At 35.5% G+C, this 10,944-nt stretch overlaps 1 protein-coding gene across 1 annotated transcript; it reads right to left on the bottom strand.

Annotated features, from left to right (window-relative positions):
* Window positions 1-202: 202 nt before the first annotated feature.
* LOC135682185 (T-complex protein 1 subunit epsilon) lies at window positions 203-10,823 on the bottom strand. Its single transcript, XM_065196956.2, has 10 exons — window positions 10,577-10,823; window positions 9,351-9,411; window positions 8,290-8,454; window positions 7,699-7,897; window positions 4,176-4,368; window positions 2,953-3,222; window positions 2,456-2,641; window positions 1,717-1,854; window positions 1,213-1,393; window positions 203-583 (listed from the first exon to the last, which is right to left on the bottom strand). The coding sequence occupies exons 1-10, from the start codon at window positions 10,673-10,675 to the stop codon at window positions 456-458; spliced, it is 1,620 nt and encodes a 539-aa protein (XP_065053028.2). The 5' UTR covers window positions 10,676-10,823; the 3' UTR covers window positions 203-455.
* Between the last annotated feature and the right edge of the window lie 121 nt (window positions 10,824-10,944).

The raw sequence follows: 10,944 nt of genomic DNA, 5'->3' as shown, positions 1-10,944 counted from the left end.
TCAGCGTTATTCTTGAGTCGTTTTTCTTTTAGAACAGAACAGCGAAACACCCAGACTTACGGCATTCATTGGCCAGTGCAAGATAGATTAAACAAGAATTATATGTAGCTTTGGTTTTACTGCTTCAAAACCTTTATTTAACATGTTTCAAATTCACGAAACAAGAATAAGAACAAGAATAAGCACAAGAACAAAGCATGAAAACAGTTCCTTCGTAATTTAATGACGATTTGATTGACATAAGAATCTTGATAAACTAAACCATCTAGAAACATTGATAACGCCAGAAAAGTCATAATTCCAGTTCAGCTCCGGTCATTTTTCCAAATTATGTGACTGAAATTGGTTAGTCCGGTATCTGGTCCTCTTGCTGCAGGATATCAAACAAGGCAATGGGTCATATGCCGAGATAACAGTCTATAGGCCAATGATAACGAGACAACAGTGTTTTGGTCCTACATGCCCTCCTTGACGTGTGATCGAACATCGTCGATTTTCAGAATCATGCGAACTAACTGCGTAGCTAAGCTGATCTGCTGCTTCTTGCCATGTAGTGTTTCAATGACGTGTTGCTCTTTCATGTCTGTTAAACAAGAGGCAAAGAAAATATCAATGCACGAAAAAGAAAGAAAAAAACAATGAAGAGATATCGCCCCCTACACGAGTAGAAATAATAAAAAAAAAGAAATTCTGATAGAAGAGAAGAAATGCAAAAGATTTTATGGATTATAAGGCCTACATTAGGACCACATTCATATCGAGTCTGCCCTTAAGAACAAAAAATAGAATTCTGGGGATAAGCCTTTAGATTGCACAAAATAGCGGAAATATAGCATACTTAAGTACTTTTCGTCCGACAATCTTCAAAGTATAAACGTCGGATAATGACCGAAAGTAGTCAGAAAATTTATATCCAGGTTTGGATCGAAACCAATGTATAGATTTTCAGCTTACTTTCGGTCATTATTCGACGTTGATACTTTGAAGTATGCTATATTTCGTACTTAAGTATGCTATATTTCCGTTACTTCGTGTCATCTTCAAATTTTGCGGTACAGAACTTATTTGATTAAGTTTTAATAACTCTCTTTGTTACATAACACATCATTCACATTTCATCATCAAGCATGTAGGTAACAGTACACAGGTAAAAAGTGAAATACAAAATGCTAAAATTAAGAATATTCAATGACGATAAAGAACACCATTTACCGTTTGTTCCTTTGTTCAGACAATCAATACCAAGTCGTGGATTGTTTTCCGTTATTTGCCTCGATTTCACTTGCGAAATAGTTTCTATTGGACTAAGGCCTGAGTTTTCAGAAAGAGCCAGTGGAACAGTTTCGAGGCTTTCGGCAAATGCATGCATTGCGTACTGCTCTACTGAAGAAATCTAGAAAAGCAAAAGTCGGCTCAAAGCTTTCATCCTATATTTCGGACAGTAAAGATGCCTGAAATATGCATTATTGAAACATACAATGAACGAAATATTAAGCTTGCTAAGCGAAACCATGTGCAATTCTTGGCAGACTTAAATCGGATACTAAATAAGATAATCTAGCTAAAAACACACAAATCAGAAATTATGGCTAAAAATAAAAAATATTTCGCTTGAGTCCGCTGCCAGACAGCTCTTTTTACTGTAGCTGGATACTTGCAACGAACGGTGTTCACCAAAATGTATTCGCCACGTTTTACACATTAAAGTAGACTTGCCTTATCAGCTGCCGTGCTGACTGCTAATGAACAAGCGATTTCCGCTGCACCTCCACCGTAAACAATTCTTTGATCTCGAACCAGATTACGAATAACACAAAGGGCGTCGTGAATACTTCTCTTTGCCTCTTCCAGAATCTAGATGATCAATAAACACGATTCAAAATTGTGACACGGCATTATGAAGGAATAACAAAGCAACCATGACATGTTATAATTGGCTTATCTTTCTGGCTAATACTGCGTCAGAAAATCAATAAAAATTATGTTGACACTCAACAGGATTAGGAGAAACTCTTAAAAAATATTCACAAAACATTGATGTCAAAACGAAATGGCGCTTTGGATGAATATTGAGAAAGAAGTAAAAAGCTTGAATAGAGCAATATGAAGTTTGTTCAGCAAAATTCTACAATAAACGCCAACTTTTGAAACAAAGTAAAGAAAAATTAACTAAGCTTAGGAAACGATTCACTGTATACCAATGGAAGAAAGCTGACAAGCTGGCCGATGAAGTAGCTAACAAGCATTAAATAACTGACAAAGACAGAATACAAAGGGACAATTGAAGGGCAGGTTCAATTATGCATAAACAGAGCCAACATATATACCAATGCAGAAAATCGTTGCAAAAATCGTTTTTTATCAGGCGTCGATTGCTAACCTGTATTTACATGACAACTCAAAATGCAGTATTTTTTGCTAAGAAGGGCTACTTCACATAGATGTGAGAAATTACCATTCTATTTCCGCCTCTAATGAAAATTGTAACAGCTCTTGTATTCTTGCACTTTTCAATTACCAGCATCTTGTCTTTTGTTGTTCCAAAAGACAGCTCTCTGACAATACCTGCATGACCCAGCTTGTCAGCGGTTAACTCTGAGAAACGGGGAACAATCCTTCCACCAGTCGCAATTGCAATTAACTAGAAGACAAAATATATTCAGCAAGCCATCAGTTACATTCGTAGTAGAAGAAAAAGTTGGGTCTAGAGGCTGTCATAAAACTTCAAGCAATCAAAAGTACAATAACCCGAGAAGCTAGGGAAAGCATTTAATGGCATTCAAACAAGAAAGAAATGATGCGAAAGTGGTTGCAATAATCCCCGATCTGAACCACTATAAGAAAACATTCATACATGCAGACAAATTCCAAAAATGATGTTAGGAATAATGTTTTGCAATCAAGTATTTTATGCCGTATAAAAAGAATCAAAAACAGAATGCACCATTTTACCTCGATTTCTGGTCCTCCAACCCATCTTACAGCAGGGAGGTCATTTTGCAACAAAAGGTGATTGGCTTCATCATCGAAACCCCATTGACAAAGAGCGAGATTGGCACCACTATCTTTTACTTGCTTAATCATCTCTTGAAATTTCTCCTGTTCATATTTCCTTAACTTTCTGTAATCTTCTACACAGGATATCTGAAGGCTGTTCTTTGTTTTCGGTTTCGGTGGCTCAAACGGACAAGTCAATATTGCTATTTTTGCATCTTTGATTTCCTAAAAAATAAGATAGCATGAAAACATGAAGCATGAAAACATGAACAGCTGAATGAACATGAAATGAAACAAGAACATGGTTTTTTTAATGTTATTTAAGATATGTTGTTAAACCAAATCTATAACTACCTTGGCTACGGTGAAATCTCCAATGTTGGCTTCGAAGATTCCTCACTCATTTCTATATTTATATATATAAATATAGAAATGCTATGCTCTCAAACATCTACTTAATTTTTGAAATATGCCAATAGTCCAACAATCATGAAAGGGAAAACTTAAATTGGGAAAGTCAAACATACAATCTGTTTAGAATTCCATTTATCAGATAATTCACCTGATTTACCATGTATTTTAAGCTTTGGAGCAAAAAATGGATGGACTTATATGATACATTATAAATTTTTTGTATATGTGAAAAACAATCATATCTTGCTAAAATAGTTTTTATTTGTCATACAAAATCGTATATTCCTCTTTTGAAAAGAATGGTTTTATCCGAGCCTGTAGGGAAAACATGTTCATCTCAAGAAATTTTGACAATTTCAATGATGCATCAATATGCAATGTTGGATGGATCTCAGGAAACAGGATTCCTGCTGCATCAGGAAAATGCAGAGGAAATTTTCTCAATGCTAACATTAAGATGGCTCAAACTTCATGTACATTAAAGGCACTATGTCCTTATGCATTTTGCTGGCTAATGTTCAATGTTGTCTCCATTTTAAACGAGCTACAAAGTCTATTATTTACTCTGAACTGTGGTCTGACAAGACATTATGCCCTTGAATGAATGATTCCAAATCATATTTTATCATGACACTACTGCATGGTAACTCTAGAAGGCAGCAGTAAGGATGAAAACCCAATTTGTCTGCACAGAAACCTAGAGTTAATGTATATAGCTGTGCACTAAATATTGGCAACTTACAATAACAAAGTGATCAATTTACCTTTGGCATTTGTGGATGGCTGAAGTCCTTATCAACAATAACACCCTTAACAAGCATTGTATCATCAAGCTCTCCTCCTTCTTTAGTTTGCACTTTGATTAATTCAAAATCAACATCTTTTCTGTCAATATCTGCTACTGATAAGATTGCATCAACAGCAATTTCTGCCATTTGACGTTGACATCTGCTAACTCTAGTAGTATAAAAGGAATGCTTAACATTAGGTGAAGAGAATTCAGAGCAATCATCATCAAATCATTTAAGTCTTAGAACTTAATAATATCAGTTATTTCTCCTTTGATTCATTTTGTCTTAATTATTTGTCCCTTGATTCATTTTGTCTTAAATCATAGTTTTCTTGTACTTTTTCCCAGGTCTTTTCATAAAGAAATCTGTGCAAGGTACAAACTTTAAGCTTATGAGAATGACTGCCCTATCAGCTACATAAAATCAAAAATGAAAGCCCAGAAGGTCCAGTCAAATATTTAACCCTTTCCTAGCCACATTCCCAGACGCGAATGCCCTTAAAAATCCACTTCCCAAGGAAAATGTTCCTTTTCAGACTTAAATAGTTTAAGCTCATTTTTTTACATGACGTTTTTACATGAAGAATTATGGTAATTTTCTATTAGGACAACCATATATATTCTGAAAGAAAATTGAATGAAGAATCGAAAGTCAAAGTTAGGGCCTTAAATTATGTTTCAATAAAAATTTTAAAACCCAAAAAAAACAATAAAGGCAAAAAATTTTCAAATATTTTTATTTATCTCAAATGTCGAACCATGATAATCATTTTAACAGACATTGTCCTTTTAATCTAGATATTGATGAAGTTCTTCTCAGGTTCCAAGTTTGATGCATGTAATACGGTCTTTGGCAGAGGCACAATTAGAATAATGTTTGCTATAACCTATATGCCAGAGTAAACCTTGAGTTCCTTGACATTCGCAGTCCATTGAGGCCTATCACCAGTGGCAAACACTTGGGGGGGGGCAGGAGGGGGCGATGGCCCCCCAATACTTTAGAGGACAATGGTCTTTTGTTAAAAAACAATGGGAAATGTGACATTATCTTATTAAAACAATAGGCTTGCCCCCAATATTTGACCAAGTGTCTGCCCCTGCCTATCACCATCATCAACACCAGCTCGTTCTGTCTTGAAAGTTTGATTTGCATTTATGTGCAATGTGCTATCTTCTCAAAGATTGCTTTTTTGAAACAGTTGAAGAATTAAAGAATTTTTAATAAGATTGTAGCTCGATTGTCAGACCAGCATTTGGCAAAACTTCCACGACCAGGTTGTCCTATCGGTTGGCCTAAAACATTCCATTTCTCTTTGAGCATTTGGAAGTGAAAATTGACAAACTTTCTGTCTTCTTCATTGGATGTTTTCCCAAATATTTCAGAAAATGCCTCATTTTAATTGTTTTCAGTAGAAGTATCAGTATCAAAACTGTCATCGTACTCAGAACCACTTGCAGTGAGTGTGATTGTACAAGGGCTGCCTTGCCATCTTCCGCAGTAAACAATGGCAGCCGTTGAGAATTGTGGTTGTGGAACTTCAAACAAGGATTGCTCATAGATTTTGTATTATGACCCATGACAAAAGTTCTGTCAATCAAAAGTTTAAACCTTTGTTTTCTTTTTTATATAAGACAAAAGTAGCTTTGGTAACGTTGTTATTCTAATCAAAGGGTATCAAATAGATATGTCACTCAAACTGCTAAAGTGGTCAGTGTTCGCACAGGGCATCGATGCTCAAACCGCTAAAGGGGTTCTTGGCCAGGAAAGGGTTAAGACTAAGATCCCAATGTCCCTGACACCTTCAGCAATGTTTTTATTTTGATTAGTTTCCAAAACACTTCTTGATAATATTTTCAAATTTGAAAGCTACCAAAATGATGAATATTGTTTTAAAAATACAGTGTTCCTTTTCAAATATATATTTATATACATATACATGTACCCATTTTCATAGCAATTTTTATTTCATGCAGGGTCAAAACAGATATATATATTTTTTATCTTCTTTCATTTGATACAGAAAAGTATGGAGGCAGTCTAAGTGAGTTGGACTGACCACAATTTTTATAATCTTTGTGCTTCTAAACTTGTGCTTCTATGTTTATCCAAATTTTGTGAACAAAATTCTTTGAGTTAAAGATAAATGCCAATGCTGAAGCAGGCCTTGCCTGGAAAGGCACTCGATCGAGCGCGCGCGCCTAGAGCGCACCCAAAAAGAGCCTTGGAGAGCGATTTATAGAGCCCCTCAAAACACGGAGCAAAATATATTTTTGGACTTTGTTGAATCAACTTGATCAAGCATAAACAATCTTCCCAACAGACCGCAATATCATGATTTGCGTAAGATTACCCTTTGAGAAAAAATTCAGCAAATTCGACATTGGGTTTTCGATATCATTTTTAATCTAATAACCCTCTAATAACCAGCAAGGACACAGGCCATCAAGCGTATTCTCCGGCAGATTTATTTGATTTTCGAGCAAGTGTTAATCTTCTATTGAAGTATATATTATTTTCTGTTTTTTTTAATAACTTAAAATCGCCTTTGCAAATCAGCGATCACGTTTCCATCCAAATTATCGCATTGTCTTTCATTTTTCATTTGCTGTTCTAGTGTTTCTTATAGAATGGATAACATGAAAAAAGGTAAAAAAGTTAAATGCTCGATTTAAAGCCATGCGTTTTGATGAAGCAATAAATGAAGCTGAACATAACAGTAGTGATACTGACAAAAGCTCATCGAATGATGGCAATTTACATATCTAGAAAAATCTGATCAATTTGGAGACTTTGTTTTATTATATTTCTATATTTATATTAACATAGTGTTTGTCGCATGTTTTGTTATTTCATATTATGGTGCTTTCTGGTATCACCGTTGAATTTCATATTTAACATTCTTCCGAAGCATTCGATATGAAGCTCTCGATCTCCTAAAGCTCTCGAAGGACTCGAAGGATGCTCTCAAGAACATTTACTTAGAGGTTCGAAATAGAGCGCCTAGAGTTTCCAAGGGGCTCTTTTTATGGAGCACCTTCATTTTACTTAGAGCAAGGCCTGCTGAAGAAATTATGCTGTTTATCCATATATCATTATTTATGTCTGAAATTATAGTTTATATTGTCTAATTATCAACTTGACCTGTCAGGTGGGAAGCCATCCATTCATCAAAAATCATTATATATATATTGCTGTATATCTGTCTATCCAGATCTTGAAGCCTGCACAAATGACTTTTTCAGGGCACTGGTGAGAGTGGTAGCCCACAAAAATGAAATGGCCTGACATATAAACCATAGTTTGCATGCCCCTTTAAATATTATAATTTTTGACAGTATTGAGTTGATTTCAAAATGGTGCAGATGGTCATTTGCCTAAAGCCCCCGCAAATTGACTCCATCATCTTGCAAACTGACACTTAATGTGCTGTATACACATAAAAAACAGGCAGTCAGGTAATCAAAATTAATTACATATATAACATTAGAAAACTTACATTTTGGAACCAAGAGTTGTCATAGCTGTTTCTATCAGGAATTCCTTGTTATCTTTATCAAAAGGAAATGAATCACTAATCCTCTCTAATTCCTTGATAGCAATTTCTGCAGCATGCTCGTATCCATCAGCTACACGGATCGGGTGGATGCCCTTGTCAAGTAGTTGCTCAGCATGCTCTAGCAAAGCTCCTGCTAAAACTAAGAATGGAAAAAAATTGCACTCAGACTTGCAGCCCCTGGACACATTGCACTCAGACTTGCAGTTACGAAGTACTGAGGTTTTGAGGTGAAAAATCATTTAAATAATATCACAAACAAAGAGAAAGATTCTAACAAACTTCATCTTTGAAGATTCAAACAACATTCAAGGGTTGAAGCAATGAATTGATATCAAAAACCGTTTTTTGGAAAACACTATCTAAAATATTCCTTACATACTCAAGCTCTATACTCAAGCCCTTCCCAGCAGTATGCTAACATACACTTTTTAAGGAACCTCTTCCACCATTTCATGTATATATACTATGTAAATGGCTCCTCACTACCTGTTTTATAGCAATGTGTTTCCCTAATAGACTGAAAATGCTTACCAACAACTCCTGTGGTACCATCACCAATTTCGTCATCTTGAGATTTTGATAGTTGTACCATAAGTTTTGCAATCTGGTGCTCAACATCCATCATCTCTAATATGGTAGCTCCATCATTGGTTATTGTTATCTCACCATCAGGACTAACAAGGATTTTGTCCATTCCTAATTTTTAAATGCAAGAAACATTCACTAAAACGAGGGTTGGACAATTGATTTTTACCAGGGGCCACATGAGAATCCTGAACTGCGCTGGAGGTTCAAATGATTGATTTCTTTATTTTGCACACTTAATTTTCTCCAATTGTAAAAAGCAATAAATTTTATTATTTTTTAGCTGCTTCTGGTTATCAGAAAAATATAGATATTACATAGATGCAGGTCTTGATCTACAATGCCTGCCAAAAGTACTTGGAACACCCACCAATTTACGCTGCATTTGATATCTTTCATTCCTTTCATGAAAAAAATTGCTACTTCCGCCCCCTTCCCCCTCAAACAATGTTGATGATTTAGAGAAATATCATAAAAGAAGCGCAAAAGAAAGTACTTCCTAAAATCCTAACCCGTTTGATAGTAAACCAACATTGTTCAGTGGGGGAGAGGGGGATGATTGGTTTTGACCTTGGAAATTGATGTCAGTGTTCCAAGACTTTTGGCAGGCATTGTAAGCAAAATGAAGGTGATTCATAAAAAGAGCTCCTAGAGAACACAAGATGCCCTACTTCTAGCCTCTAAATAAAATTGCCTGTAAGAGTATTCTTCAACATCAATCATTTGATTGCATAAACAGATATATAATAAAGTGGATCCAAAGATGGCAATAGGATCATTCTTTCCTTGTTTATCTCAACAAAGTAACTTACTGATGCCATGGTCTTTGAACATGCAACTTTCAACTTTTTTTAGGGGGCCTTGCACCATTTTATCAACATTTTCCTTGAAGTTAAAATTTAACTCAATAACAATAACAGTATAGATAATATTAAAAATATACAATAAAATGGAATAAAAACTTGCATTCAATAATACATACATATTTAATGTTTATACCAACATACCTTTTGGACCAAGAGAGCTTTTAAGGATATGTGAAACAGTTTTTGCAGCAAGGATGTGTGACTGAAGAAAAAAGTACAATTTAGAATCTTAAATCTTCAATTGTTAACTCCTAAAGGCTTTACAACCAATCTGGAGTATTTACTCAAGGAGCATAAAAAAAAGGAAAATTAACTCAGGAGTAGGATTAATACCATTTCCACCCAGTGCTCCAGTTTGTTGATTTCTACAAAATGTTGAAATCATTTCATTTTGAGCAAGAATCTGCTCAAAATACAGCCTTTATCTTTAAATTGGTATCTCCCAAATCAGATGGGGCTTAATTGGGATGGGTGGAAGTTATGAATAAAAAAGGAGTAAAATATCAAAATATTATTATATAACTTTGCATCACAAAAGCGAAATAAACAAATTTGCATCATACCTATGCCCATGACTGTTAGCTGCTATGCATTTGAGCGTTTCTTAGAGAGCAAGGTTGATGCTATACATTTTAGGACATATTGAGATTGTGCATTCCCACAGTGTAAGGCAATGGAAAACGATCTTCTTAAAATTGTTCTTTAACAGTACATGTTGGTTGTTATTTAGCTCCTTTGAATCTGGAGCACAGTCCCTTATGTTTACAGGCAGATTATGCAACAGTAAAAGAGCAAAGCCTTCAAAATTTCTAGAGAGTGGGTGGAAGGGGGCACCAACATGTTTATAACCTTTATAGTTACAAATGTATTCATTTACAGAAATGAATATTGTCTCGTCTGTAAAAATCTCTCAAATTCCTAAGCCAGGAATAGTTACTACGCTGGAAACAGAAGTGCTTATCGTTTTTCAACCCCCCAAAATGCTAGATAATCCCCCTTTAAGAGATGGGTGAGAAAAGACTCTTTTCGACGTAGGCATTCATCTATTTCCTATTTAACATGTCAAATAGAAATAGGAGCTCCTTGTGACATTTCAGAGAGTATATGAAAGGTTAAGTTGCATGTTGAACCATGTATTTGCAACGTCAATAAATGCAGGTCTCTAAAAGTCTATAAATGTCTCTGTACTTTAACTTAACATTTTCCTTAATCAAGCAGTATTTTAGTCGGTGATAGCGATTAGTTTTTTAACCTTCTTGCACAGTAGAAATCTCGCGTTAAATAGCATAATTCGCGAGTTATTTTCTTTTTAATAGCTCATAGGCCTATTGCATTATTCACAAAGTACGGTGTAAAAAATGCCCTACCTTTATTGCATCTAGGCCAGTCAGACGCTTCTGGTTTTCCTGGTCATTTAAAATGAGGAATGGCCTTCCAAATTCATCAAAAGCGAGCATTTGAGCCATGTTGAATGACTAGCAGATAAATTCTAATGAAAAAATTGGCAATGTTTGCTGGAGGTACTTCGATGCAAATGGATTTGAGGACGCTTGCCGCACCTTTCTACAGCTGTTGTAGCGAAACTTCTAGGCCCTGTTAAGTATTTAGTGTCTAGATGCTTTACGTAGAGCGCACTCAAAAGATTTTGATTGCACTATGCCAGTGGTCAAAAAGTGGCACTATGGCCAAATCCGTTTCTCTTGGGAGGGAGGGGTGGTTAATCGGCCAGGAGGGA

The sequence above is a fragment of the Rhopilema esculentum genome, chromosome 16 (genome assembly GCF_057945365.1).
Source record: "Rhopilema esculentum isolate cy_ngs chromosome 16, ASM5794536v1, whole genome shotgun sequence".
Lineage (NCBI taxonomy): Eukaryota > Metazoa > Cnidaria > Scyphozoa > Rhizostomeae > Rhizostomatidae > Rhopilema > Rhopilema esculentum.
This window is presented reverse-complemented; position numbering and strand designations above follow the sequence as displayed.

Bases quoted from the DNA above. Each gene is read 5' to 3' on its own strand.
- LOC135682185 (XM_065196956.2), bottom strand. From the start codon at position 10,675: ATGGCTCAAATGCTCGCTTTTGATGAATTTGGAAGGCCATTCCTCATT. The intron at 7,898-8,289 runs GTAAGCATTTTC...TTCCATTCTTAG, and splicing joins TGGTACCACAGGAGTTGTTG to TTTTAGCAGGAGCTTTGCTA. The intron at 1,855-2,455 runs GTAATTTCTCAC...TTGATCATCTAG, and splicing joins TTAGAGGCGGAAATAGAATG to ATTCTGGAAGAGGCAAAGAG.